This window comes from Brienomyrus brachyistius, chromosome 9 (assembly GCF_023856365.1).
Source record: "Brienomyrus brachyistius isolate T26 chromosome 9, BBRACH_0.4, whole genome shotgun sequence".
NCBI lineage: Eukaryota > Metazoa > Chordata > Actinopteri > Osteoglossiformes > Mormyridae > Brienomyrus > Brienomyrus brachyistius.
The window spans coordinates 23,115,614-23,142,962 of NC_064541.1; the positions used below are offsets into that span (position 1 = coordinate 23,115,614).

At 36.6% G+C, this 27,349-nt stretch overlaps 2 protein-coding genes across 9 annotated transcripts; one reads left to right on the plus strand and one right to left on the minus strand.

The window, feature by feature from the left end:
- fxyd5 (FXYD domain containing ion transport regulator 5) lies at positions 1 to 9,416 on the plus strand. 2 transcript variants are annotated; one of them, XM_049024593.1, is made up of 11 exons: positions 1 to 127; positions 373 to 572; positions 1,159 to 1,198; positions 4,143 to 4,235; positions 4,346 to 4,444; positions 4,744 to 4,782; positions 4,949 to 5,044; positions 6,608 to 6,637; positions 6,783 to 6,857; positions 7,882 to 7,927; positions 8,662 to 9,416. In XM_049024593.1, exons 2-11 carry the CDS (start codon positions 489 to 491, stop codon positions 8,684 to 8,686), a joined length of 627 nt encoding a protein of 208 aa, XP_048880550.1. In that variant the 5' UTR covers positions 1 to 127; positions 373 to 488; the 3' UTR covers positions 8,687 to 9,416. The 2 variants fall into 2 exon arrangements, with proteins under 2 accessions (XP_048880550.1, XP_048880551.1); XM_049024594.1 differs by lacking the exons at positions 1 to 127; positions 373 to 572; positions 1,159 to 1,198 and adding an exon at positions 3,423 to 3,984.
- Positions 9,314 to 26,760, minus strand: si:dkey-262k9.2 (uncharacterized). 7 transcript variants are annotated; one of them, XM_049024597.1, is made up of 8 exons: positions 26,619 to 26,760; positions 16,295 to 16,346; positions 15,847 to 15,894; positions 15,539 to 15,553; positions 14,946 to 15,023; positions 14,461 to 14,529; positions 13,918 to 13,960; positions 9,314 to 12,306 (listed from the first exon to the last, which is right to left on the minus strand). In XM_049024597.1, exons 1-8 carry the CDS (start codon positions 26,733 to 26,735, stop codon positions 12,261 to 12,263), a joined length of 468 nt encoding a protein of 155 aa, XP_048880554.1. In that variant the 5' UTR covers positions 26,736 to 26,760; the 3' UTR covers positions 9,314 to 12,260. The 7 variants fall into 7 exon arrangements, with proteins under 7 accessions (XP_048880554.1, XP_048880553.1, XP_048880558.1 ...); XM_049024596.1 differs by having other exon boundaries at positions 14,946 to 15,029; positions 26,619 to 26,759; XM_049024601.1 differs by lacking the exon at positions 26,619 to 26,760 and adding an exon at positions 26,424 to 26,579 and having other exon boundaries at positions 14,946 to 15,029.
- Positions 26,761 to 27,349: the final 589 nt, after the last annotated feature.

A 27,349-nucleotide genomic window follows, 5' to 3' on the forward strand; every position in this document is an offset into this window, starting at 1 on the left:
CCACAGTGTCCTTCCGTTCGTCTGAAACAGGTGCTTTCCATTTTGATGCTTCTCGGAGATGCATGACACAGCTCCTGCCTTGGATATCAAGCATTGCGCGGCCTCCTGAACAAGACTATTTCAATGGGTTAATATGCTTACAACTGGCTTGCATTCTGTTTTCTGCTCAATGTGAATTCAATGGCTCTTTTATATGAGCGAAATACAATGGAACCACTATTGTGCTGAACGTAAATCACAAAAAATGTTTTGTTATTCTTAAAGATTTCATGTATGCATATGGGACACATATTTAGACAAGGTGATATGTAATAAAACTTGCAGTCCTGATTTTAAACTGAAGTTGTGTCTTGTATTCCGGTTATGTGTTAGGGAGAAGAGTTAGTTAAAGGCGGAAGAGAGAAAAAAAACCGAGGTCGAAGGTAGTGGGGGATGCACCAATAAGCACTGTTGAAGCAGGCAGGAAGTAAGGAAACCACAAGCTCACAATGCACATGACTGACAGAAGTGCTGGGAGCTCAAGTACTTCTGCAGACCAACGGCTGGGAATGAGATTCAGGATGAGGGTCAAGGTAAGAGGGTTCTCATATGGACTGACCCACAGTGTACAATGTATGAGAGGCCCGTAGAGTCCATGGGTTAGAAGAAGCTGTGGGATAATTCAGGAGGAGTAGAAGGACCTAGCAGGCCTCATGAATTGCAAATGGCACTTGCCACATGCTCAGAGATCAAGGAATCATACCGATTAATGAGCGAATCATGTACCGAAGTGCAAATTTGTGATGAAGAATTACAAATCCATGTTAAGCAATGTAGGCTTGTTAGGTTTTGCAGTATTATGTTGTGGTATCATACAATTAAAATATGACCGGAAAATATTTTATGGTTATCACTGATTAAGTTCCTGCATCCTTGTCATCTATTGTAAGAGTTGATACTAGTGTAAGCTCACAGTGCTTGTGGTTTTAGCAATCTATAGGGATTAAATTGGCAATTGTGCTTTTTCATGGTCCTATGGATTCTATAGACCAGGATGTAAAATTATATAACTGAAGGTTTTATATATATTTTTTAATATATTGAACAGTTCTTTATTATTACCTAAACCTGGACTGTACGATTTTGTTTGCTCATTTTTCTCTGTTAACCCATTTTCAGATACAGATACTTTATTTGTGTCTGTCGATGATGTTTGCGGGTGAGTCATGCATAATCACTTTCCTTTTTCCATTTAACTATGGAAAAGCCTGTAGCTTTTCACTAAAGACATATTTTCCAGCCATAATCTGTTCTGGGAGGTATTTTGAGACTGTATATATGTAGTCTATTAATGCACTTTATAAGATGCACTTTATTGATCTCAGTTGAAAAGAGGAGCAATGTGTGTCCAACCTGTTTTACAGTTTGACCATGCATTATATTGATTATGTTTGAAAAAGAAATGCAGTGTGTAACATAACGTATTTCATAATATAACTATTTACAAACTGCTTATTTAAATATTAAGGAGAGGGCTATTATATTTATATGTTTGTGTGTGTACAAACGAATATATACCACATGTGTGTCTGTTTGTGTGTGTATGTGTGTGTATATATATATATATATATATATATATATATATATATATATATATATATATATATATATACACACACATACAGCTGTGGAAAAAAAACACACCACAATATTTAGTTTTACTCATTTCTCAATTTACAGGTATGTATCTGTGAATAATATATTCATTTTTTTGAAAACTGCATCCTGGTTCTTTCCCATTTCTCATTAATGAAAGGTCTCTTCTTTGCTTTATGGGACTTCAGTCCTGCTTCTAGGAGCCTGATATGAACTCTCCTAGCAGTGCAGTTCACACCTGCACTTAATGTTTCCCATTCTTTTTGAAGGTCATAAGAAACTACTGGATAAGTTAACGGTCATCAACCTTTTACCTGGCTGGTTTCTGGTCATTCCCAGTGTCTCCTGCTTCACCTTATTTTTGTGTACTGCTGTCTTCAAAGTTTTGACCCTGGAAGCAACCTGCTGCCCAGAGTTGCCTTCTGCCAGCAGAACCATCATTAAACCAGGATTTTAAAATGCAGACTTGTTTTTTAAAATAATAATAATTGATACTTCGCTGATCCCTGCGGGGAAATTGTCTTTATGCCTCCCTCAACTTGCTCGTTGTAGAGTAAGTTGTCTGTGAAGGGCAGTCACCTGTTGGGGTGCCCAGGGAGCTGGGGGTTAAGGGCCTTGCTCAAGAACTGCAGACAGGCTGAGGCTGGGCTTGAACCAGTGACTACAGGTACATAGGCTTAGCTAACTGAGCCACGAAAAAGAGGGGTCTCAACTTTTTCCATTGCTGTGTGTATGTCTTTGAGTGTGTATATTTATATATAAAATATAGACCTTTCCTTAGGAAACTTAAGTTTGTGAAAAGGTACTTATGTCAAATATATTAAACCACATTACATTATACACTTGCTTGTCTTTTTCAAAGATAATGAACATATTGCATGTTCGAAATGTAAAACAATTTGGACGCTCATTATTCTTCTTTCCTTCTGGGATCAATAAAGTGCATCTTAATCCTAATTAAAATTTAGGCTTTGTTGCAGTGGAACCGGAAAATTTATAATTATTGGGAATAATTTGACGTTTAGGAGCTTTATATTGCGTCCTATGTTGGATATGATTAAATCAGGCAGCAAATAAGCCAATGGGGAAAATCCAAAACATATCTAATTCAATAATAATAATAACCCCAGTTGGGATTAAGTGGTTATGATGATGGATGGATGGATCTAGACTGCTCAGGTTGGGGGAGGGCAATAAAAAATTTTTGGGTGGGCAGCTTTTCATATGTTACGTTTGAACTATTTGGGAACTCAACATTATTCTTTCAGTCATCTCTCTAATCAGGAAAGAAATTACTATTGTTATTAATTATTATTATTGTGATTTTTATAAGGTGCTTTAGATAGAAGTGTCTGCTAGTCAAACTTTGACATTAAAGCCTATCTATTGATCTACTGGCATATTAAAAGCAAATTTGGAACTCAAACTCATGAGCTGCTATAATAACATAAAAGAATAAAGCATTTGCCATAAACAATATCATATTTGAATCATTAACGGCTAAAACTATCTAACCATAAATAAACTAGCTTCCATACAAAGGTGGAAACTACTCAGCTTCCTCCACTGTGTTGGTGGGAAGTGGGCAGGGAAGGTGTAACATTATTGGTTGAACTGCCCACTTGTTCGAAGGCACCATGAATACATGTACACGAAAAGAACGTTATTTATACATGTTTGAATTGATAGACTTGAACGCGTCTCGCCCCATACATGGTTTAGTAGGAAAGGTCCGAGCTCCACGATTTCGGTCGAGGTACAAATCGGAAAAAATTCGATGGGCAGACCCGTTCGATGATCGAGTTGGTCGATGTATAAGGCGTTCGAGTTTCAGTGTTCTACTGTGTTACAGTATGTAGCCTAGACGGGGTGGAAAGGCTAGGTAGAGTGATGCGGAATTTAAAGCGTATTAAAAGATGATTTTTTGAATTTTCCAGTTAATTTTGAGCTATAGTAAACCACCGATTACAGACCGCACTTACCAAATCAGCAGATATGAAGGTTCACCGTACTGTTCTAGCGCGTTTACTATCAAACAGAAACGTTACCTATCTTGTCTATCTAATAAACTAAACCACAAGCAAATATCCTTATCCAACACATTACAACAAACTACAGCAACAAATTTTAACGAGAATAAGCTTTAATAAGAATAAGGTCATAATCTTTCCCCACTTTCACAGGCGACAACAAATGCTCCACAGAATATCGTAGTTGGGGCGTCTCCGTTATTTATTCTGTCCAATCAGCAAATGGGAAATCAGGAAATTCTGATGACGAATGAAATAAACGCGATCGGCAGATTCCGATGGCGCGGAATAAAGTTCGGTGGGCAGAGCAGAAATTTGGGTGGGCATTGATCCGGACGTGAAAATATGCAAATAAAGAACTTTATTAAACTGTAAACTATGTAATAATGGAATACGTAGGAGGCAATGAAAATACAAAATTTTGTTCAACAAAAAATATTGCCCAAGATTATTCAATACTTTGTTTGTTCTTCACAGCTTGTGTTATGGAACCATTTAGTTACTCAACTTCTACTTCTGACCAACCTATGTCTGACCAACCTGCATGGATCACCACTGCATTATCTACAGGTAATGACATTTGATGCGCTGGGGTAATCAGATACACAAAGTCTGGAACTTTACTGGAGGTTTATGGAGTGTTTTATGTCATTTTGCATGTATTTATCTTTTTTCCAAAGATAATGAGAAGGATTCTGGATCTGGGACAGAATTAAATACTTCCTCTGAGGAAATGAACACTGAAAGTATTCCAACATCACCAGGGCTAACTGTGCCAGGTAGAAGATCTCTTGAAGAGACACATTTTAAAGAGCTGTGTTTCATATTGCTAGATCAACTGCATAAAATCACACTACAGTTGGTTCATGACTCAGACTGGTGCTTGTGATTGGAAGGTTGTCAGTCCTGTGGTCTGCAGGATGATTTTACTGTTCGACCTCTGTGCAAGGCTCATAATTCTAATTGCTACAGGGTTTGGCTGAACCTGCACTCTTACTTGTCCATTGCTGTGGTAAAAAATATCTGCTAAATAAATTAATGTAACTGTTGTTTTTCTCTTTTTCCATGAAAATTTAAGCAAAAACGACGAACGAGACAGCAAGCATGGCAAATAATGGTGAGGCAGCACATGCTTATTTTTAATTCAGCACTTCTTGTTGATTACACGGGTAACCATGGGTTCATGGGCCTATACTTGATTAATAGCTAAATACATTTTTGATTAAATCCTGGACAGTACCAAGTCCATCCCTTCATTTTCCATACCCTCTTGTCCTATGCAGGGTCACTGGGGTCCAGAACTTATCATGGAAGCATCGGGCACAAGGCAGGGAAGCACCCAGAAGGAGGCACCAACCCATCGTGTACAGGACCAAGTGGTATATACTACAGCTCAGTAAAATATATAAATAGAAAGCATAAAGTACTGCTGCAATTCCTTTGTGGTCTATTTATGGCAATTTCTAAAATTTTAAAGTTTGTATAACATAAATGAAATGGTAATATATCGTATTTTGGTTTTCATTATATCATATGAATAAGGAGATCAAATGCTACGTTTATTTTAAGGGGACATTGCAGGAAGGCCTAAAGAATCCATGTATGCTAAGGGTGATGTAGCTTATACTGATCCACTCTATACTGTACCAGTCTATTTCATTTGTATAGTACTATTGGGAGTTAAATCCCAAACATTGTCGGTTCTAAATGAGAGGTGGGCGGGGGGGGGGGGGGGGGGGGGGGGTGGGTTCAGGGGGCAGATTGTGGCCTCCCAGCATTAAGAAGCAAAAGACAATTGAAAACCGATGCTATTTATGCAATGCTTTGCACTCACATACTACAGTTTTTACAGATTTGCAACTCGCTCTGATTTCTTGTTTAGAGTGTCTTCCTTCCAGAGGTTTGATTTTCCTTTGTGTCGTTAACTTTGCTTTTTACCAACTGGACCACCCTGTGGACCCATGTTAGGGGCCCGTCTAGATAATGTGCTTACATTTGTGTTCCGCCTGTTGCCAGTGCACAAAATTTTAGCCCTCCTATATAAATGTAAATAACAATAATAGTAATAAAAATAATACATTTTCTTCAGACCCAAATAGCACAATAGCACAGGTGTTTGGGCGGGGGGCTGCGGGGGGTGCCTGTTGTCACAGGGGCACTATCCCCCCCCACCTCTCAAACTGCTCCTGATCCTGAATCCTCAACCAACCATCTGGGCCATAGCCAGGGTTTGCAAAAATAGCAAGATCTGGGACTAACATTAGTTAGCTGAATTTTTTATTCAGTTTAATATTTAGCTTCAAATTTTATTTTTAGCTCTTAAGAAATTACCGAGTTCTGGACTTTAGTGAGCTCATATCTGGCTACGGGCCTGCCCACCATATGGTGCAATGGGAAAAATGGGTAAAAATATGGATTTTCTTCTCATAAAATTATCAAACCAACTCTTTAAATAATTAGTTAGTTGGTCTGTTTGGCTAAATTGAAGAATTCCTACTACATATTGTTTTATTTTTGATGAACATTTAAGTGTGATGCAGGTTAAAATTGCTTACAGAAACTCCTCTACGTACGAACAAGTTATGTTCCAAATGACTATTCATAACTTGAAATGTTCGTAAGTTGTTATTCGACATCATTTTAAGGGTATACGCAAGTACAAAGAGCTAGAATTCTGGGAGTACGCACGCTACACTGCTGCGTGGCTGGAGTAGCAGCCAGAAGTCATACTAGGCGGAATTGGCGTACAGAAAAAAAAAATTGATGTTGCAAACAAGAAATGGGAGCCCAGCGAACACAATTTGGACTTACAGTCCTCTTCGATCGTATGTCTGAAAGTTTGTAAGTTGAAAGTTTGCAAGTAGAGGAGCATCTGTATTGTTCTATGTTATTTGTTGCAAATTTTTTAAGACATGTATATAAGTATAGCTTGTTTTTCACAGGTGGCGATTGTGATGCAGCTTTTGTTTACGGTAATTTGATATTTTATTCATGGTAACTTATTCCTTGAGCTTTCCTATCTGAAAATGTTTCATTTTTAATGAGTCTGCTGCTTGTTTGATTAAACCTATGTATTTTAACAAACATAAAAAACGTTTCAATTTATATCTTGCTCAGATTACAGTTCCCTTCGGCATGTGGGGTTATTTGTGGCTGCGGTGCTCTTCTTGATGGGAATCGCAGTGGTGACGTGTAAGTATTAATCTGGAATACTAATCATAAACTGTTACACTGACATATGCTGTGAGTGAAATGAGATACTAATATGGAACATAGCATGAGATTGATTTTAAATTTATAATATCTGGACATAAATTCTTTAACCAGTACTTTAACCAGATCAGGAAAAGGCAAATAATAGTTAGGTTTCATAAAGGTTATAAATCCATTCAACAACTTTAAACTTGCATTACTTACATTGAACAAAACTGTTTTTTAGGTGTGTTCTCATAGTATATAACAATAACTCAAAAGAGCACGGTATACACCTCTCTGGTTCAATTCTCTTTAATGGAGAGCACTGCGAGCAACGTGCAGTTCATTCATTTCATACATTTATTTGCTCTTTACATTCATTGTTTTCATAATAATTACTCAGATCAGTGCGTGGGTTTGGAAAAAGTATTTAAATTTACATTTGTACATTAAATGTATGTACTTAAGTACATTTATTTAAATACATTTAAATTCTCTCTCTCTCTTGCTCTCTCTCTATATATGTGTGTGTGTGTGTGTGTGTGTATATATATATATATATATATATATATATATATATATATATATATCTTTTTGCCGTTTCTACAATTGCAATTATATTATATGACAGCAGATGTCAGCATATATGCAGAATCCATCTGCAATATGTTGTATGCTTGCAAAGTAGTCTGCTTTCACTTTAGATGAATAAGTAAACATCTGCTTCATAAATAACCCTAAATGCTAAGTCAGATGTTGACATGTTCTAGAGCTGGGACATAAGAATAACCAGTATTGAATTTGGAATTGTTGTATTGCCTTATGTGACAAATTTTATTGTGCTCATTATTTACAGATTACTACAGTCACTACTGTCATCAAAATGTAATATGGATCATTCTCAGGCCTTGATATGACAAAAAGAGATCTAGACTAAAATCAGCTTATCAGGATATAACTTTGAAAAGATGCCATTGATTCAAAGACAGATCTTGACTCTGGTTTCTTCCTTGTAACACAGTTGGTAGAGTGTGCCGGAAGTCTAGGTGCCATGTAACTTCAGGAAAGTGAGTATTACTACTGTATGATATGCTCATGTCAAGATCAGTGTGTCCCAGTGCGCTTTACGTGTGGTTCAGTATGTGAGGCTTGCAGTTACATGGCGAGGCTCTACCTGTCTTTCCTGGAAACATACCTTACGATGCCTTAAATCCTTGCTTAAGTATGACTCGATGGAAAAAGGCAGGAATTGAACTACTTACCAGTCGCTATGTGCCTTTTAACTCGGACACATAATCATGATCAATTTTTTCCTGTCCTGGCCTCTCTTCTTTGGCTTCCATTCCGTTTTAGAATCGATCTTAAGATTTTACTGTTCTTTTGAAAGTGCTTGAAGGTTGTCTGCCAGTCCTGTATTATCACATTATATCTGTGATATCTTACATACTTACGTCCCAGCAAGGTCACTCACAGTAGGTCTTCTGATCAGACGTTATTAAATGTCCTGATATTGAGACTGAAAAAAGGGGTGATTGTGCTTTTTCTGTGGCAACACCTAAACTATGTAACACCTTACCTCTTCACCAATATTATTGTATTTCTTGGTTTAATTCACTTACTGTATATTTTTTAGATGATTGCTTTTCGTTGTTTTTATTTTATTGATGCTTCATTGTTTAATCTTATAACTCTTTTTTGCCTTTTAATTCAAATGTGTTTATTGGTTCCTATGCTATACAAGTGTTGTTTTTAAAAGTGCTTTTTGTAAAAGTTGACATTGACATCTGTGCTTCTCTTTCAGGTTTTACGAGGTGAACAGAGTATAAATAAGATGAACATTCATTGATGTTGTTATTAAGTTATGATTGTGATTAACTCATAGTCTTGTAAAATGCATACAGTAATGTGTATAAAAGCATGAATACCAATTGCCAAAAACTTAAAATTTTATAAATTTAATCCATCCATCCATCCATCTTCCAGTAGCTAATCACGTTCCAAGTTTGTTCTTGAGAGGCAAGTTAGCAAAGGACCAAGAACACAAGTAGGATCTTTGCATTCTCAGTATTGAGAAACACTCTACGATGGTGTACAGTATGTGTGTGTCCTGTGACATATTGGCATCCCATCCAGGGCATACCCTAGCCTTGTGCTGCCTGGGATAGGCTCCAGGGTCCCCTTGACCTTGACCAAGATAAGTGTTTGGAATATAGATGGATGTATGGATGTAGTAACTACAGCTAAATTATTCAAAAATGCTTTATGAATGGTACTTTGTTAGTAGTTTTAGATTTTCTTCTTTACATCATTGTAGTTACGATAAACCCTGTCTGAAAAGTTTGAGGGATTGCTCAGATATATGCATATTACTTTTTTTGTCAAACACCATGCTTCAGCAAAAAGTTACCTAAGCAGGACATTGCCTAAAGAACAGACTGAAGACTGGCAGGAAGTACAGCAGAAACCATTTATTATTATTTGGTCCACGTACGTGTTTGAATATATACAACGGATAATTAATCACATACCAACTGTTAATAAAATTTCAATGTAAAATGTCATGCTTAAACCTTCTGGTAAATGGTCTATGCAATTTTGTGCTTATGTTGACTATCAAACCCCTTTTACTATCTACATATATAAGCCAGTATCAAATTTCTTATCCACATTTCCAACTGAAACATGATGTCTGTTTTTTTTTTTTTCCTTGTTCCAAGGTGTGATCCTTTAAGTACGCAACTGTTAGGTACACAGATTAGTCTGAGAAACATTGACAAAGTGGGTTGGGCAGGCAATAAAACCAACAGTAAATATAGGAGCATTACACTTTGTCTCCTTTAGACATTGCTCATCTCCTTTTACTGCATTAATCAACCAGTTGTGGTAATCAGTTACAGAGTTGATTATGGAATCATACAATAATACATAATCTTTATAAGACATTTCAATAATAAAAAAAAAATAACCAGACAAACAGGCCCATTGTACCACTTACCCATAACTGCAAAACAGAAAAAATATGATTTATTGTAAATGTGAAATTCTCAATAACAAACAAAAATATCACATGGATTTGACTTACATTCAACATGCTACAAGTATCATATTGCATTTTGACAACAAAAACACCCGTTATATATTTGTATTTATGCATAAATATCTCCTGATTAAACTAAGCAAATATAAAAATATAACATAATAATACAGAGAAGGAATGGACAGTCCAGTTATTTCAAGATGACGAAAAACTGCAAGGTGGGGGGGTTAACGACCATTTGAATTTGTTGTGCCACAACTAATAAGAGGACATTGTATAGCCCACTAAACATTGACTGGCGGAAGATTTTATACAGGAAAAAAAGGCCATTCAGATACTTTAGGAGTGAAGGACAAAGTATTTCATGGACTTCAGCAACATTACTTGTTTAAACACATTTCTGTTCTATTCAAGCACAGCCCTGCTAATCCATTCCAACGCAAAGACCAGCACTGCAAGGAACAGAAAGTGCTGGACAACTTCTGACATTCACAAGAAAAACACCATAAAAAGATCTGGCTACAAAGTTATGAATTATGTACTTTGCTGGTAAGCACATTAGGTTCCAAATAATTATCTTTGGTGCAAAAATAGCAGATTTACAAGGCTTATATATTTTTTCAGTGATGATTGCTTTGTCCATAATCATTTCCTAATTTCATTGGCTCATTGCACAATACATTGCTTGCGGTATGTCTTAAACAAGACACAAATTACTTTTCAACTCATATAAAGGATATAGCGAAAGAAACAAACATTAATGAAATGTTCAAATTTGAAATTCTTCCAGATTATGGTAGGTTAACAGGCTAAAATGGATTTCAGTATACAAACAGACTGCAAACTGTTTGCATTGTAAGTAAAGTGCAATCAGAAAAAAACAAACTTGAGCAGGAAAAAAAACAATTTCCATTTCCTTGAAGGTGTTCAGCCATGCTAATAACTACTGAATGATATCATAGCTGTAAGGTCAAGCAAAATAATAATGTATGCCTTTCACTTTACCAAACAATTTTTTAAATTAGCTTCCCTTTGTAGACAACCAATTCATTTGACTCATGCTGTTTTACGTAATCTCGCTTTTCATACAATGGCAAAAAAGATTCTGCCAATTTCTCACACCAGGATATTTTCTAAGCATTCTGGAGCTACTAAAAAAGTTATTGTATCCAATTCCTCATGTTCCAAAGCCTGTGGGTAAGATGGTTTTCTATAAAAGAGGAAGTGAACAGATCCACTCAAACAGTGAAAGGTATAAATGAAAGATGTTTATTGTGGAGTGTTTCCCAGTCAATTTGTCCCACTTGATTTGATTCTCTCTCCACCCTGTCATCTGAAACCTTATATTGCCACGACTACTTTTCAAAGCTATTTACAAAAATGTTACAGTGCAAGGTCAGGGTAAATGCATGGCAAATAGGAAATAAAATATGCTGGGGGACAAGGGACTGTTTAAATCACTGTTTGTTCTGGACAGCTTTTGGCTATTTGGTATTGTGGTACATCAGGAAGCAGATTCCGGTAGTGATAATGTGTAGGATGGTTAAGATCATAAGGGTAAAAATAGACAGATGCATTCCTCCTGCTTCAGAATAATGACGGAACAAGAACATGGGCAGGAAATCCTTTCTGTGTTAAAAAACATATACTTGTGATATTGGGGTGGTGTGTGGCTTAGCGAGCCAGTGTGTTTATGATTGGAAGGGTGCTAGTTCAAATTGTGTGATTTTATTGCTGTCCTCAAGCGAGGCCCTTAGCCCCCAGTTATTCCAGGGACTGTCTGACCCTCCTTTCTCAAAAATGCATGTCACTTTGGATAAAAGTGTCTGCTAAATATTTTAAATGCATCACGTTCAGTGCTTTCTGTAACATGCCATTTATTATTTGATGTACTATGAGTATAGTATGTGGTGGTTAAACTAGCTAAAAACCACCCGTAAGTTACTGTACATTACTGAGAAGGTGTCTGCATTACAGGATTTTTAATACAATAACGGACTTGGTTAGATCTCATCCAACTCTGTCCTATTCAGGTCCCACAGTGACTGGAGTGCAAAAATTAGCCCTGATCTTTCCCAAGGCACAGTGTGGCATCGCACTTTAAGCATGGGGGGGATTAGAGGAAAATGGCAAGATGGGAAAAAGGTGGATCAAAGAGTGTGCAGTATTGATTGACCTAACAAGTGTATGAATTATTCAGCATGTGAACAAATGCGACTTACAGAGGAGACAGAGTCAAAAGCCAAAGAAGAACTAAGAGTGCAAAGAGGGTTATATTAGGCTTCCCATGCTGGCTGCTTTGCCCTCAGCGCCCCATGCAAGGGCTCCATGGCAGGTGTTGAATGGGGAAGAGATCTTGGTGATTAGATTGTCCCTTTCTGAGCCTGTTCTGCTGGAACAGCATACATCCTGCAGGGAAAAATTGTGTATGTATTAGCTACACATGTCAACTTCAGTTCAAAGACAAAAGTGCCTTCCATGGAGATATTTATATTAATTTTTAACATTACTCCGTACTGCTACTCATATAATTCAAAGCCAGCTTAAATAATATCCAATAATGCTAGAAACAAAAAAACTGACGACTGCATATGAAATTTTTCATATACAGAATGATGCACAAAGTAAATGAACAACCAAGTAAATTACCATTACACTGAATGATTAAAGTGGTGATTACTCTTTGCAAATTACTTTTGTTGTGATCGAACCATTTGATGCCATGTTCAATGCCGCATACAGAAGTCTAAAAGACTTACACAGGGCATACATTTGCAGGGCGTGATTGCAATGTTTTTACAGCATCTCCTAAAAAGCCAAAGTGTTGACTTGAAAGACTTGGGGGTTGCTGTGTGATTAAGCCTCCTTTAAGTCACACTGTCACTCATCACTATGGCCACCACCCTCTTCAGATCTTACTCCGGGAGGCACCATCACTGTTACTAAAGTATTTGGTTGATTAAGACACAGCGGGGACTCAGTATGCAGACTGCTAATGCGAGTTGCTAGGTGAGAAGTTACCGACTCTGCTGTACACAGACAATTTGATAACCTGGTAGGGCTGAGCAGCACACACACTGCGCACATAGGGACGGGAAGTGATTACTCTGCAGAAAGCCAGCCGCAGCATTAACTATAACCCTCATATAACGCAACTCAGCCACCTGCACAGATCCCCTGGGGCCTGTTGTACAAGCTGGTTATTTTCATGTAAGAAAAACACAATGTATCACCGTTAAACTGGTTGAGGCGGTTCTTTTGTCTGACTCTTCATGTCAGACAGAGTGTAGCAATACTGGGATAGGCAGGCTGTTTTTCTGCTTTCTCATTTCAGAGAGCCAAATTTTCACCGAATGCACCCTTTTCTGGACACATGTCAGGTCTTGTATCGAAGGGTTATGCATAGGACGCCCCCTCCTTTCTTTTCTTTTGGCAGGTGGGGGCATCAGATGACTCAAAGTGGTGTGTGACTCAGGTGCAAGTATAAACCAGCTCTGATAGGGGGATGTGTCTCATTCCGCTTGCCTTTGGCACAACTGTCTGATTTCGATGATGACATTTTCGTAGCAGAGGCCAGGCTGCCAACTGCAGCAGGGACTGTGACCCATCAGACTTGTTTGTCACTTTTCCATACAGTCATTTCCAAATAATTAAGTCCATTGACTAAACAGATACAGTATTAGGCTTTGACAAAGGATTCTATTCTGTGGGTGACTGTCACCTTTTCACAGACACCAAGGTGAAAGCAGAATGAAACATCAGGTCAGTAATAATATGAGGACAGTTACAATATTGCCACATACAATATCAAAGTCTCTTATCTGTCATTTAATATTATCAGTTTATTTTTAATTATTCAGATGTTTTCTCATTCAGTTTGCATTGGCATCTAATTAATACAATTTTAGAATTTATGTTTCTCATTATTAAAAACTAATAATGGTTTTCACAGTGTTGCAAGCAACAATACAAATTATGGTATTATCTAACAATCAAATAAAACAAAATATGTATCCTTACCCTTGATGCAGATTGTGCATGTGGTGTTTGACCAGAAAAATGGCTGAAACACAGGATGGAAAGGCAAAGCATGCAATTACACTGATTACATGGCTAATTCATCAACGGAACATAATTTTTAGATATACTAACAGAGCCCCAAAACGTAGCTCCAAAAACTGATTTTCAAATACATTTATCACAAGCATTCATGTGAGGCAGCTACTTTATATACCTCCTAAAGATCACTATTTAAATCAAGGACTGCTTGTACAGTACAGGTGGTCACATTAAAAGACTTTTATCTAGTGTAATGGTCAATTATTTTCATAGCGGCGTCACTGGCTTAATCGGAAACACAATGATATTGAATATCCCAAGCAGACATGCCAGTCCATGCAAACAGTCTGCAGTTAGATGGGTTCAGATATGAAGTCATTTCATCGGACTGTAGGTAAGTCCTGATCGCCTAAGGCCCTACACAATCAATACATATCAAACTGCCTAGTGTCATCTCCCTAGAGATCATGTGACAAAAACAAGTTTAGGTGACATGTCCCTTACCTCCTATCACGACTAATATCAGCACAGTCGTGCTCGCGGCTGCAATGATGATGATGGTGGTGACCCCGTCTAAATGTTGCAGAGAAAAATACCATTCAGACAAACAGGTTTTAAACTTGAAAGTGAAATACAAAGAGACTGTTTAGAAGCAAATTTACATGGGATAGATTTACATGTAAATGGACACATTTGGGACTAAAGCATTTACTTTACATGAAATTAACAATTACACTAGGCTCTTAGATTTGTTTACTGCAAAGAATTTTTAACCCATTACATTTAAATAATGTAATTTTTCAGCAACTAGTTTGAGTGTTGAATGGGATGTGTCTTAATACATGATATTGTATTTGTTTACCATAATGTCTACTTGGTTTTCATGTGACTAAAACAATTATTGCAATGCGGAAAACTATGTAAGACCCTGAAAAATACAATATACACAAGATGCAGGATGTACAAGATTTAGTTGTTTAATTATTTACCGTTAATGTCTCCTCTTGACTTATCGGAATTCCCAGCGTTTTCCAAGTTATGATTAACACTTGTTCTTTTCACATGATCTACAACTTGCATGCAAAGCAAGATTGATGGAATAGGTCAGACAACTGCATATAACATTGACCCAAATGGTGATATACTTTTGAAAAGCCACCTGAACATATATACGATCTAGATCAGGGGTGACCATTAGTCAGTTTTTTACCAGGCTGCGGAATGCTGGAGGTTTGGGGTGGGATTGATTAATGTCCAAAAATTAACCTTATAGCTGATGTTTGCTTGTTCTGATTGCATCTATAATAAATGGCATTGTTACACACATTAAGGTTGCCCCCAATTCCTGGTTATACACCATTATTGTATCAGTTAATTGATTTTATAAGCGGGTCATTAATCAAAACAGGTATCTGTCGTACAAATTATGAGACAAATTAAATGATGGTTGAGTGGGGGAAGACTCGTATGAAGGAATGTGTGGCGCATGTGATAATCTTAGCAGTAATAGGCACATATAAGTCATCTTTACAACCATAACTTGTTGGGTCTTAAATTCTGTTTCGAAATGGTATAAACCTACAGTCTTCATCGTCACCTGTAGAAAAAGCCAGAGAAAACACAAAAAGGAGTCACTTCAGTGTAATTTATCAGATTTATCATTTTAACAATTTAATCATGCTGTCAAAAGTGCTACTTTAATTAAAGGAAAATGAAAATGTTTTTGTATATCCACTGTCCTTTTAATATAGTTCAAATTATTATTAATTTCTAAATAAGATGCAAATATATACACAACCCATTTGTCAACCACAATTAAAATGGTTGAATAAAATTCATAGTTGACTATTTACAATAGTTACACTGCTGTGTAAATATGTGGGGTCTCACTTCCAATATCAGCTGATCCTTCTGTCTCATCCATTTCAACAGCTGAAACTGCCAAGAACATGCAAAATTCTTACGTCAGACATATGAAAATAAAGCCTGTGCTTTATTTAGTCTGCTACTAGAAAATTTATGAACAGCCAAAGATTTCTCATTTGATGCAGGACTCATGCATTGGTTAAAAACACAAATTCGTAACACAAGTTTTATAAAGTCCATATACTGAACACATGCAAAATACTTAAAGTGCACTGCCCTATAAAAATGTACACCTGTATAAACTAACAACTAATTAAAAAATATAGACTTATTCCATGTGTACATGTTATCTAATGTTTATCTTAAAGTCCAATGTTTTATTTGACAGGCTGCAGGCTACGGTTAGGTATACAGCTAATTTTAATTAAGATTTAGGATTATGGTTATGTTTAGGATTAGGATTGGTTCTTACCAGTTGCTTTGATAATCAAACACAGGACCAGCAGTTTCAGCATCTTTAAAATCTGTGAGAGAAAGATAACTTGTCAGAAGTATTCATTCACATTTGTGTAATGAAATGGTGATATTTTCAGTAGATTGTACCGGTGCTGGCTTGTACAATAAGCATTCAAGCATGAATACCAGTTTATAAAACACAATGAATGACTAACTTCAGTTTCTGCTCTCATTATTAGGAATTTACCACTACAACACAACCCATTTCCCTTCCGAAACCATTACCGAAGCAACACTGTCGATTAAAACATAACATGTCAGCACAACTGTTTTGGTTCAGTTTTATGTTAGTTACGCTCAAGTGACCAAAATGGTCAGTGGCACACCAGTCACAGATCAGATCCCTATCACAGCTGGAAGGTCACCTCATTCCCACACAGCTCAGCACAAATCTCATCCTACAACATGTTTTTTTTATCATGGTTCACTTCAGTCCAACTCACTACCCTACTTCACCTATTCACCCATTCATTCCCCTCTGTAATGTTAGACATGAACACTAAGGGCTGTATCTGGACGATATATTACATAAAGCGTAACATGCAAAGTGGAACTAACAGTTATGGGTGTGTCCAAATCCATATAATTATTTTGACAGTGGAAAACCAGACTAACTCTTTCAATTATTCAGAGGCATGTTTTAGGCATAGCATGCAAAGAATCAATCCGAATGGCGCATCACTTCACCTACTGTATAGACGGTAGCAGCACAAGATCTATTGTGGGATGCTATTACAATGGTGAGTTTGCCCGGCAAACAAGAACAGTTTTCCTGCCGAGGAAATGGATGTGCTTGTGCGTGAGCTGAAAAGGCGCGAGCATGTCATCTACGGGATCACCACTGTTCCACCGAAGCCTTTCAAGGTGGAATGGGCATGGAATGAGGTAACAATTAACGTGTCCCTCTTTTTCTCGCATCACCAGACCATCCCTGCAGTACTGAAAGTGGTATAACGATGTCAGAAGATGGGGAAAATGGAAGCTCGCTGCTGAACGAGAGCAGCGGCTGGAAGCCGGCACTTAATTATGCATGTGTGTTTATTATTTCAATCCTGGGTCTGCAGTTCACAAAATATAAATAAAAATGCACTCTTTGTTCAAATAAATGTCCAACTAAAAGGAAATAGGGCCGTTACTTTCCAACTCTTACAATTTAGATTCCTTACCAGGCTACAGACAATGCAGCTCTTCTGCCAGCTGATCCCTCCCTGCCTGCACTGCTGCTGGCATGCATTCCTTTGTTGGCATCAGCACATGCAGTTCAGCATCACGCCTTCTAAAGTCCTCTAATGTGTCCTCATTTATGTCCAACACACATCTATCATGCATGGCAATGTTGCGCAATATACAACATGACCACAAAGAATGTTGCAACCGTCTGAGAGTTGTAATGTTCCACCTGAATAATCTAAATATCTGAAATGCATTTTCAGCAATCTAAATGTCTTTTCAGTTACAGTATGTTAGTTCTAATAATGGACTAGAAAGGTTTTTTAATGATGCGGTTTATTCTTTACTTAATATATGTTGTTTTTCTTTTGATGTTTCATTAAACAGTATGATTGTGTGAAAGGACCAGACGTACTCTATAAAAAAACGTATATAAATGAAATCAAATCAAATTAAATACCATTAGTGCATGAGTCCGTATCTGTATCAATAACGAGTGTCATGCACCCACACATTTAAATACTGTTTAACAATGCAGCACTAACTTTTGACTTAGTTTTTGTTGGTTTAAACTAAAGCGCAGTGACATTGCACTACATTAAAATAGCAATGCGCCAACAATGTGCCTGACCACACCTCATTTAAAAAACACCACTCCTACGAGTGAAAAACGGGTGCAAAATCTGTGTGCGCATGGCGTGAAAATGAGCCATTCGCTGGTAAAAAACTAGCAAAAGAACTTTGTATCGCACTTTGTGCAAGAGGAAAATAGAGCCCTAAATGTTTTAAATTCCATTTGTGCACAATCAAGACTCATTAACACAGCTTGTAGTTTGTTAAAACAAATTTCAGGTTTCCTATTGATAACAAATACAGGCTAGAAATTGCATTTTTGTTTTGATATTTTAAATGAAGATAGTATTTTTACTGCCATGAGGAGGGACCTTCACCATACCATTACCACACAACCGCTCACATTCACAGTATTGCTCTAGCAGAAGATCAAGGAGTCTAGGTGCCCCCTCTAAGAACCAGACCACCAAGATGATTATCAGAGTCTATTGTCTTAGGCTTCCTCCAATTAATACTTTAAATAATGAACTGCATATAGTCATTGACAACAACAGCAGTCAGAAACAGATTATGCACTTTACTGAAGAGGAAGCTGGAGTGTTTCCAGCTTTGGCCCCCATGGTGTGGATGCCTGGCATGAGTCCACCTGGTGCTGTCTGGCATGAGTCCACTTGGTGTTTCCATGGCAACAAAGCTTTTCAAAGTCCATCAACTACCCAAATAATACAACTTAAGACCAGTGTCACCAAGAAAAATACATATCAGTGCAGCCGTTTAAAGTTTATTTGAGCTAAAAATACAAGCTAATCTAACAAACATTTTCCAGATTTGAAGGTTAAAATCACACTTTAGCTTAAACTTTTCATATTTTTTTTAACATCTGCTTGGAAATTTCTCTTTGTATTTCTAAAAACATCTATGCAGGAGATTCACTGTCTCACAAAAATCAAAGGTATAAAATGTCACGACCGAACACAAAGGAAGTACCGACTAATAAGGCAATAAGGCCAGCTTGTTTTTTTTTTCATGTTTCATAGCTGCTAGCAGCACAGGAGCATCGCACGCTATCCAACCCCCTGCTAAATGCTGAGGCAGCACTGTGTCACAAGCAAAAGCAGGCCACCTATATGGAACAAAATAACTTTATACATAATCTACAACTTACTCCCATTATTCATGCGTTTGTTCTAAATTCCGACTCTAAAGTTAAGAATTAGTCAATGACGGAAGAGTGACAGAGAGAGTTATTATTCACACCCAGAATAAATAAGGGGTAGCAAAGATGAAACCTGTGTTAGAAACATAGTTTACAAAGCAAAGAAACTATAGATACCCTGATTATATGTTTCACCCACTAATCTCACACAACCTAATAGCCTCATCTCATCTCCAAAAAATCTTCTTGCAGAAGTTTTCAATAAACACTGACTGCATGTGAGTGTGCAGTTTGATGGACGGACATCCTATCCCAGCTCTACCTCTAAGTCTATCCCAACCTCTTAGTCTACGCCAGCCTCTTGGTCTACCCCAGCCTGTAAGTATATCCTAGCCTCTGGGTGTATCCTAGTGTCTGGGTCTACCCCAGCTTCTGAGGCTATCTCTGGTTGGATCTATCTCAGCATCTGGGTCAAGCAGAGCCACTAAGTCTATTCCAACCTCTGGGTCTACCTCAGCTTCTGGGGCTCCAGGTTCTAGACCCCCTGGGCACCATGAGCAGGACAAACAGTTGGAAGATGCATAGCAATGGCACAAGCACAAGAGAAATAATAAATATCATTTTGGAGTAAAACCATCTCCCTTTGCCCACAGAATTGTGTAAGTTTCCTCCTAACATTTTCAGGGATGTCAACAAATGTGCAGTCTCGTGTAATTCACAACAAGCGAAAATTACACAGTGCTCACAGAAAGCCTTTGGATGCTTAATTCATTGCAAATATTGCCAATTTACTGATGTATTAACAAAATTTATAACCTTATAAATTATTAATTTGTTCACAAAATTATTTGTCTTTTACAACAGAGACCCCAGGTACCAGCTGTACAAAACCACATGTTAAAATACAACGTATTTCATATGATATACAAAAATCCACGCATTAGACATTAGACAGCAAGAAATTGAAACCCAAATTATAGTTCTAAAAGTGCTGTTTTGAGTTAAAAAGTTCATTGACAAGCAGTCTCATTGGGTGCTTTTTAACTAGTAACAAATTAGCCAATGACTACAACTGCAATAGCAAAATGACAAGAAGAAAACTGAATGAGTTTGTCACAAAATGATGATTCATAATAAAAAAAATGTCTGTGACATGCTTGTCAATGGACTTTTGTCATGAAACCAATACATCTACAACATTTTTACATTATTAAGCAAGCCTTCGAGTTTCTGTGAGCACCGTATATTCTATTTTGATCATGGCTGCACCAAAAAAAAAATCTTCGACTTATTTTGTTCACAGATACACTTCGGTTTCTAAGAAACTTTCCACGCTACAACCACAATGTCGCTCGTTAGTATGTAACGGTCACGCTATTCGTAATCTCAAATAACTCGCCGGAATACAAACTAAACTTCCTTAGAAAAACAGCCTGATGTTACCAATTGTTATACTCTCCAAGTTCACTATATATAGAGCTACCAGAATTTTCTGTATGTCCTGAATACATTACGAAAATTAATTAATCCATGTACATCCGTGGACCGTGGACATCCATTGATATAAACCTACACACACAAACAAACTACACGTATTGTATTCAGAAAGAGAAAAAAAACAAAAAGTTTTCCCTCATTTCCTCACGCGGGTTAAGTTATATTTCAACTTTACCATGATTTTCCCTCGCCTAAGCAGCGCTCAGCAAGCTCTCACCTCCACCGCTCGTCAAGTGTAATGAAATACAGGAAACGTGCAAAGTGGCAGAGAAACGTCGTTTTAAATAAAAGAGGGACTTTCCGGGGCAGCTTTAAAACGCTGACTAAGGAAGGACTCTTATTTACAGTGCACCGTTTAACTTTTCCTACATATGGAAACAAAAATACTTCCAATCACATGCAAAATATATTGTACACTAAAAAAGCATTTATTATAAACAAAAAAATTCAACAGAATGGTAGCTATTTTCTTTTCCCATACATAAAATGTAAGGTAAAAATAAATAAATCCTTGCTTATATATGTTATTTCATATATACAACTTAAGGAGAGCAAATTTACTTAGTTTTTTAAATATCATAAGTTTTTCACATTATTGTTGTAGGCATTAGCACCAAACAGCACGTACATTTTTTTTCTAATTAAATTAATAATCAAACAGGGATGAGTTTCCTGAAGCCTACTTGACGCTACGTCGTTCGTAAGTTATGTGTTAAAAGATACACAACTTAAGAGTGACGTAACGTTAACAAGTCTTCGGGAAAACTCACTCCAGGTCTTGGTAGGCGTTGAACAAAGTGGTTTGTACAGGAAAACACAAAATTGAAACCGTTAATTACTGCTACCAATTAGGACTTCTAATCAAAATGCAGGGCAGGGCTAAAAGATACGGTCCATAACAGTTTTTCAAGATTCACCAATGTGAAGCAGGAACTGTTTGAAACCTTACAGATAAGAGGAAACGTTTTAAAGGTGGCCGTTTTAATATGGGGTTGTCACCCATGACTGACTGATCCCTTAGGAAAAACTGGACTTGGGGGGGGGGGGGGGGGGGGAGGGGGAATTACATCCCTTTCTGAGCAGTAAGAGTTAATGATAAATATGTTGCCTTGTGGTAAAATGTAAGGTCTAATGAGCTGTTTGTTTTTGATATTCTTCTTGACACTATACACAAACATACACACGCCAGGCAGTGTAAGTAGTCAATGTGTTAAATGTACAAGATATTTTTCTGCAGGTACACATTAGCAGAACAGTTAATGAAATTATTGTGTCGGTAAAGTACAAATCCAGCCCCTACCATGCATGGATTTTACCTGAGATGCAACACAGGTGATTAAAGCCATCTGTAGCGAATATATGGGGACACCTTACATCACATCCTGTTTTTGTCCAGGATGTACCATGCCTTCCTGTGAATGGATGAACATTACTGAATATGGGTTTGAACAGGTATGGAGTTACAAATTGTCATTTTTCAAGCATTAATGTGCTGTAAACTATGTTCAGAGATTATAATATAAATAATAATGCAATCTATTTAAAGTAATATTTGTACTCTCCCCACCCCGAACACTGAAATAATAAAATGCAGATAAAATATAAGGCAGCGCATGTCTGACAAGTGAAATTAACAAACCTTGTTTTGCTTTCTACATATGGTAAATTACAATATAAGTAAAGGGTCAAGGTAAGTGACAGGAACTGTCAGATGACTTATTTACAAGGTACATGTACTTCATGGGTGGAACAGGAAATGTTTTGTTGCCATTGTTTTTTGCGCGTTTTTCTACGTAGAACATTTGTCTGAAGCAGTGATTACGTCTTCATAACCTTGCATCTTGAGAAACAATTTGCTTGGTGAGTCCAACCATTTCCTCAGTATTAGACAGTGAGGTTTTCATTGTACAGGGATCACGTTGCAATAACGTACTATACAGTAATGAGTACTAAAATAACAGTACATCAATGTAACAGATGTAGCCAATCAAGAAGTGAACATGAAATCTCAACAGGTATAATCAGCCGATTTTCCTACCAAAGGCACCTTAGGGAGCTAGACCAACCCTTGGGTTGTTGTTGTTATTGGTTCACTCACCATAAAAACTTTAATATTTGCATCTTCACATAGATGTAAAGGCACTGCCCTCGCAATTATCTTACATGTCATTTCATTTCACTTGGTACAAACATAAATGACATAAAATTTCAACTAATTCGACTTGTACTGATGTTCACTTGAATTATGACTATCTACACCATCTAACGTACTATGAACAATTTAAAGAAATAGATTTTACAATTTTACAGAATACAAACCCATTCATCTACCAACCACTTATGTTGAGCATGGAACAATAGAAATATAAATGAAAAAATTTCAATACCAGATTATGCAGGTGTGTCAAGCTCAGTCACAGAGGGCTTCAAAATGAAAAAAACTGAGCTGAATTTGAGGACCAAACCAGGACAGTATTTATTGAAAAATAGTCTTAAATTGACCATATTTAGTCAGATGTATTATGCCAAAATACTCATACAGCAATATGAATTTAACTTCTCCCAAGACATCTTTTCCTGGAGCTTTTCCACCACATTTTGTTGTAATAAATATTGGTGTATTTATAAATCAAAAAAGGTGTTCAACATAAATTTCTAGAAGTTATTTTATCAGCAAAGATTAAAATGATTATGCTTATCTCGGACAATGCATGCAGTACTGATGCAAAAGCAGTGGAGGCAAACTTTAAACTGATTTTTAAACATATACTATATAATCCTGAAAAGGGATAATCATTAAAATTAGAAAACTTGCTTACTCTTTTTCATATGACAAAGAAAAAATGTTTTGGCAGAACATTTTAAACTGGATTAACTCAGAGCAATGAGTTGAATTCTCCCCAAACAAGCTTGATGAGCCGAATGGTCTCCTCTTGTTTCTTATGTTCTTATGTTCCCTGCCCTATAATGTCTGTACAGTAGGAAGGGAAGAAAAAGCCTGATTTTAATCTAGCTGACTAGCAATGTAAGAATTGCATGTGCATAACAATGTCGGTATTAATATTATGCATCACTCAGCCCTATAATATATTATAGATCTTTTTTGAATTCAGTACAAAATACTCCGGCTCGTATTGTTATATTATTCGGTGCCCCCAGTTTTTACGCCAGTGGAAAGCCAACATGTTTAAGTACTGTACTTTTGGTACTTTCTTTAAATACCAAAGGTACGGTACCTGGTGCAGTGGAAAAGCGCCCCAAGAGGCAGGAGGGGGAGCTAGCTTGAAAGGCTTAATTGACGTGCCAACGTGCCACCTATCGCTGTGCAGTCTGGGAATGAGGCACGTACACAGATAGGCCAGATCTGATAGACTTAAGATATTATCGAGTTGGATGTGGCCTGCAAGCCATGAATTTCACACTCCTGCTTTCAGGAGTATAGTTTTGATTTTGTTTTGAAAGGAAAAAACAGCAAATCAGTCATCATCTGCTTTTGGTAATTTCAGAAAATTGCACAATAAAAAAATATTTATCCATTTTTCCAATACTCTTAATTGCAGCCTTAATGGTTACTGGCTACCAGCTAAAGAATTTTTTTTAAAAAAATCGTACAATCTACCAATATTATATTAATAAGTATTATTCTTGCAGCTGTTCGATGAACATTCTTTTGGCTCTCACAAGTGCCAGATATAATTTCCCCATTATTTATAGCAGGGTTCCCCAATTCCAGTCCAGAAAGGCCACAACACAACACAGTTTGCAGATTTCCATATTCAAGCACATCTTACTCAACTAATTACCAACTAATTACCAAGTTTAGTAGGTGTGTCTGAGCAGGGAAATCTGCAGACTGTGTTGTGTTGTGGCCCTTCTGGACTGGAATCGTGAAACACTATTTATAGTATTTGTTCCCCTTTTATAAATAAGGAATTTTTGTAAAATTGAAACCTGAAATCAATCCAATTCATTCAGCTTTCATAATTATCCAATATATGGTCATGGTGTAAATGTGCTGTTGACATTGTGATAAATTTAGAGGAACAAACCAATATATATGACTGGACATACTGTATGATGTGACTGCACAGCAATGCAAGCTTACAGTATAATGAAAGCATGCTTGATTTCTCACAAAACACATGGAGCTACAATACTCATTTCATGCTACATACAATACTCTACAGTTTACTGTAAGATTACCTGATGTTATTAAAGTTGACGATAATAAAACTGCCAATAAAAAATAATCCAAAACCAGAAGCCAAATGGGAATTATTGTCTTTTTTTGCACTGTTTTTATATGGCAGAGACAATTTCTTGCCTATATACTTTGGATTGTATTGAATTTATTCAACGTTGTCTTCAGTGGCATTCATTCAAAAGTATAATCAATCTACAGGCAAAGTGTCGCTCCAAACATTTCGAGGTTGTGTAAAGTTTGCGTTACCATGAGAACTGTGAGATGTCTCCTGTGTGACTACATAAGTTAGTTGTCATAACATTAAAAAATAATCGTAAGAATAAAGGGAAGAAAACCTCATCTCTGAGGCATCTATATCTAAATCCTCTGCTTGCTTTGAAAACTACCCATTGCTCATCTACCACTCATTTTATAATCACTCAAGTCTTAACAAGTCTTGGTTGTTTAGTTTGCTGTTATTTGTGCAGTCTTTTGCTGTTATAGGGTGGAGTTACATTCAATTATTAAAACTTGTTTCATGAACTGAGATGCATGGTCAAATCAATCCTTAACTTTTTCAACCAAAATTTTCCTTAACTCAGATTTTACTTCAGATAGAGTTCTATCCACCTCACTTTCTTTAAAATCTGATGGATAGCTGCTTTAAGCAAATCTTTTGCTGTTTTTGTAAAAACAGCAAAATATCTTTTGCCTATCGTAACAGGACATTGATAGCTGCAGTATAATGATAATGAGGGAAAGCTATCCAGTTTGCAAAATAAGCAGTGTAGTGTAAAATGGCCTGATGAATCGCTGGTAAACTAATAATAAACAACACAAAACTTTTGTACGTCAGGCGGAATTTTTAAAAATGAATTTCAAAATACTAGTACATTTTAAATATTCTGTGTATTATCATTCACCTACAGCTTGTAACAAATATACAATAATAAATTGTAGAATTTGCAAAGGGATGAAAATAACACCTTAATTTTTACTGCCCTCAAAAAGGCTGCCCTTATCTTGTGAAGTGAACTACGGAAGCTTAAACTCCACTGGTTACAACATATCTTTGCAAAACAGGATTTTCTACACTTTTCTGTTCATACGAACAAAAATCTGAAATTGATTGGATGTTCATCATGACATGCGGGTTTTGTCAAAAACCACCCAACAGTTGAATATTGTTTATTCACGAGAAGCAGCACCAGTTTTTACACTGATGTCTTTAAATTTAGATTTTTTTTTTACATATTTAATTTAAACATATTATCTTGTTATGTAACACACTAATAAATAAGCCAATATGTTACTATATCACAATTGAAAAATAACAGTATTTTGGTTGCCTTTGTAATCTTATGTATTTTACGCGTTTTAAAAAACTTAAAGAATAATCACATTTTCTTCTAAGTTTCCTGGATGTTAAATTTGGTCCACACAAAACCAAGCCCAAAGCACAATGTTCATGAACTACAAGCTATTAATTTAAGCTCATGTACTCACCTTGATAATTGCAGTGTTAAGAGTCCACACCAAGCACAGAATTTTGCATATTAGAGGGAGTTAAGTTTAACTATATTTATGAAACTATAGATCAGAACGTTTACTTAATTTGCACATATTCCACTCCACACAATACCAACATGTACAATCAAAACACTGCACATATTTTAAAACTGAAGAGAAACTTTTCCTTACCTTACAAGATAAACCTGCTCTGGTGAGAATTTTAGAAGCTTTAGTCTTTCCTTGGTAGGTACTGCTAGGAACTTCCTGAATTTGAGTACACAGAGAACGTGTAGAGCTGACGGTCATGAACTCCAGCACTGCATTTTATTGGTTGCTAAGTGTAGTGAAACCTGACACTTAGCATGATAGGTACAGCAGTTTTTTTTTCTCCTTTTCTGATAATATCACATATTCTCTTGTAATACTTTACACACAAAGACCATCTGATAAATGTATGTGACACAGTGTAATGATGCGGATAGTGTACAATGCAGTGCAAAATACAATATCAAACCACCGTATATAGCTATATGCAGTAAAAGTACTAGGTACAAAGTTAATTTGACATTCAAAGTATGGTTTTAACTGTTAAGTGTAGTCATACCTTCTGCCACTTAATATACTAAATTTAGTGAATTAACCTGTAAATGTTAAAATGGGTGTAAGAAATATATTTGTAAATAAACTACAGAGAGACAAATTAATACACATAACCAATGATTAAGTTAACTAGCAACAGTATTTTTTTAGAAGTTTGCAATTTTATATAATGGTCCTGCCTTTTAATAATATACTGAAGAAGGTGTTCTATCAAGGGTCTTTTATTATGATATTGTTTTGAAAGAATATGTTTGTTCCACTGAAGAACCAGGACACAGCAGTCAGATTCGGATAGGGAACATAATAGTCTGAATGGATTT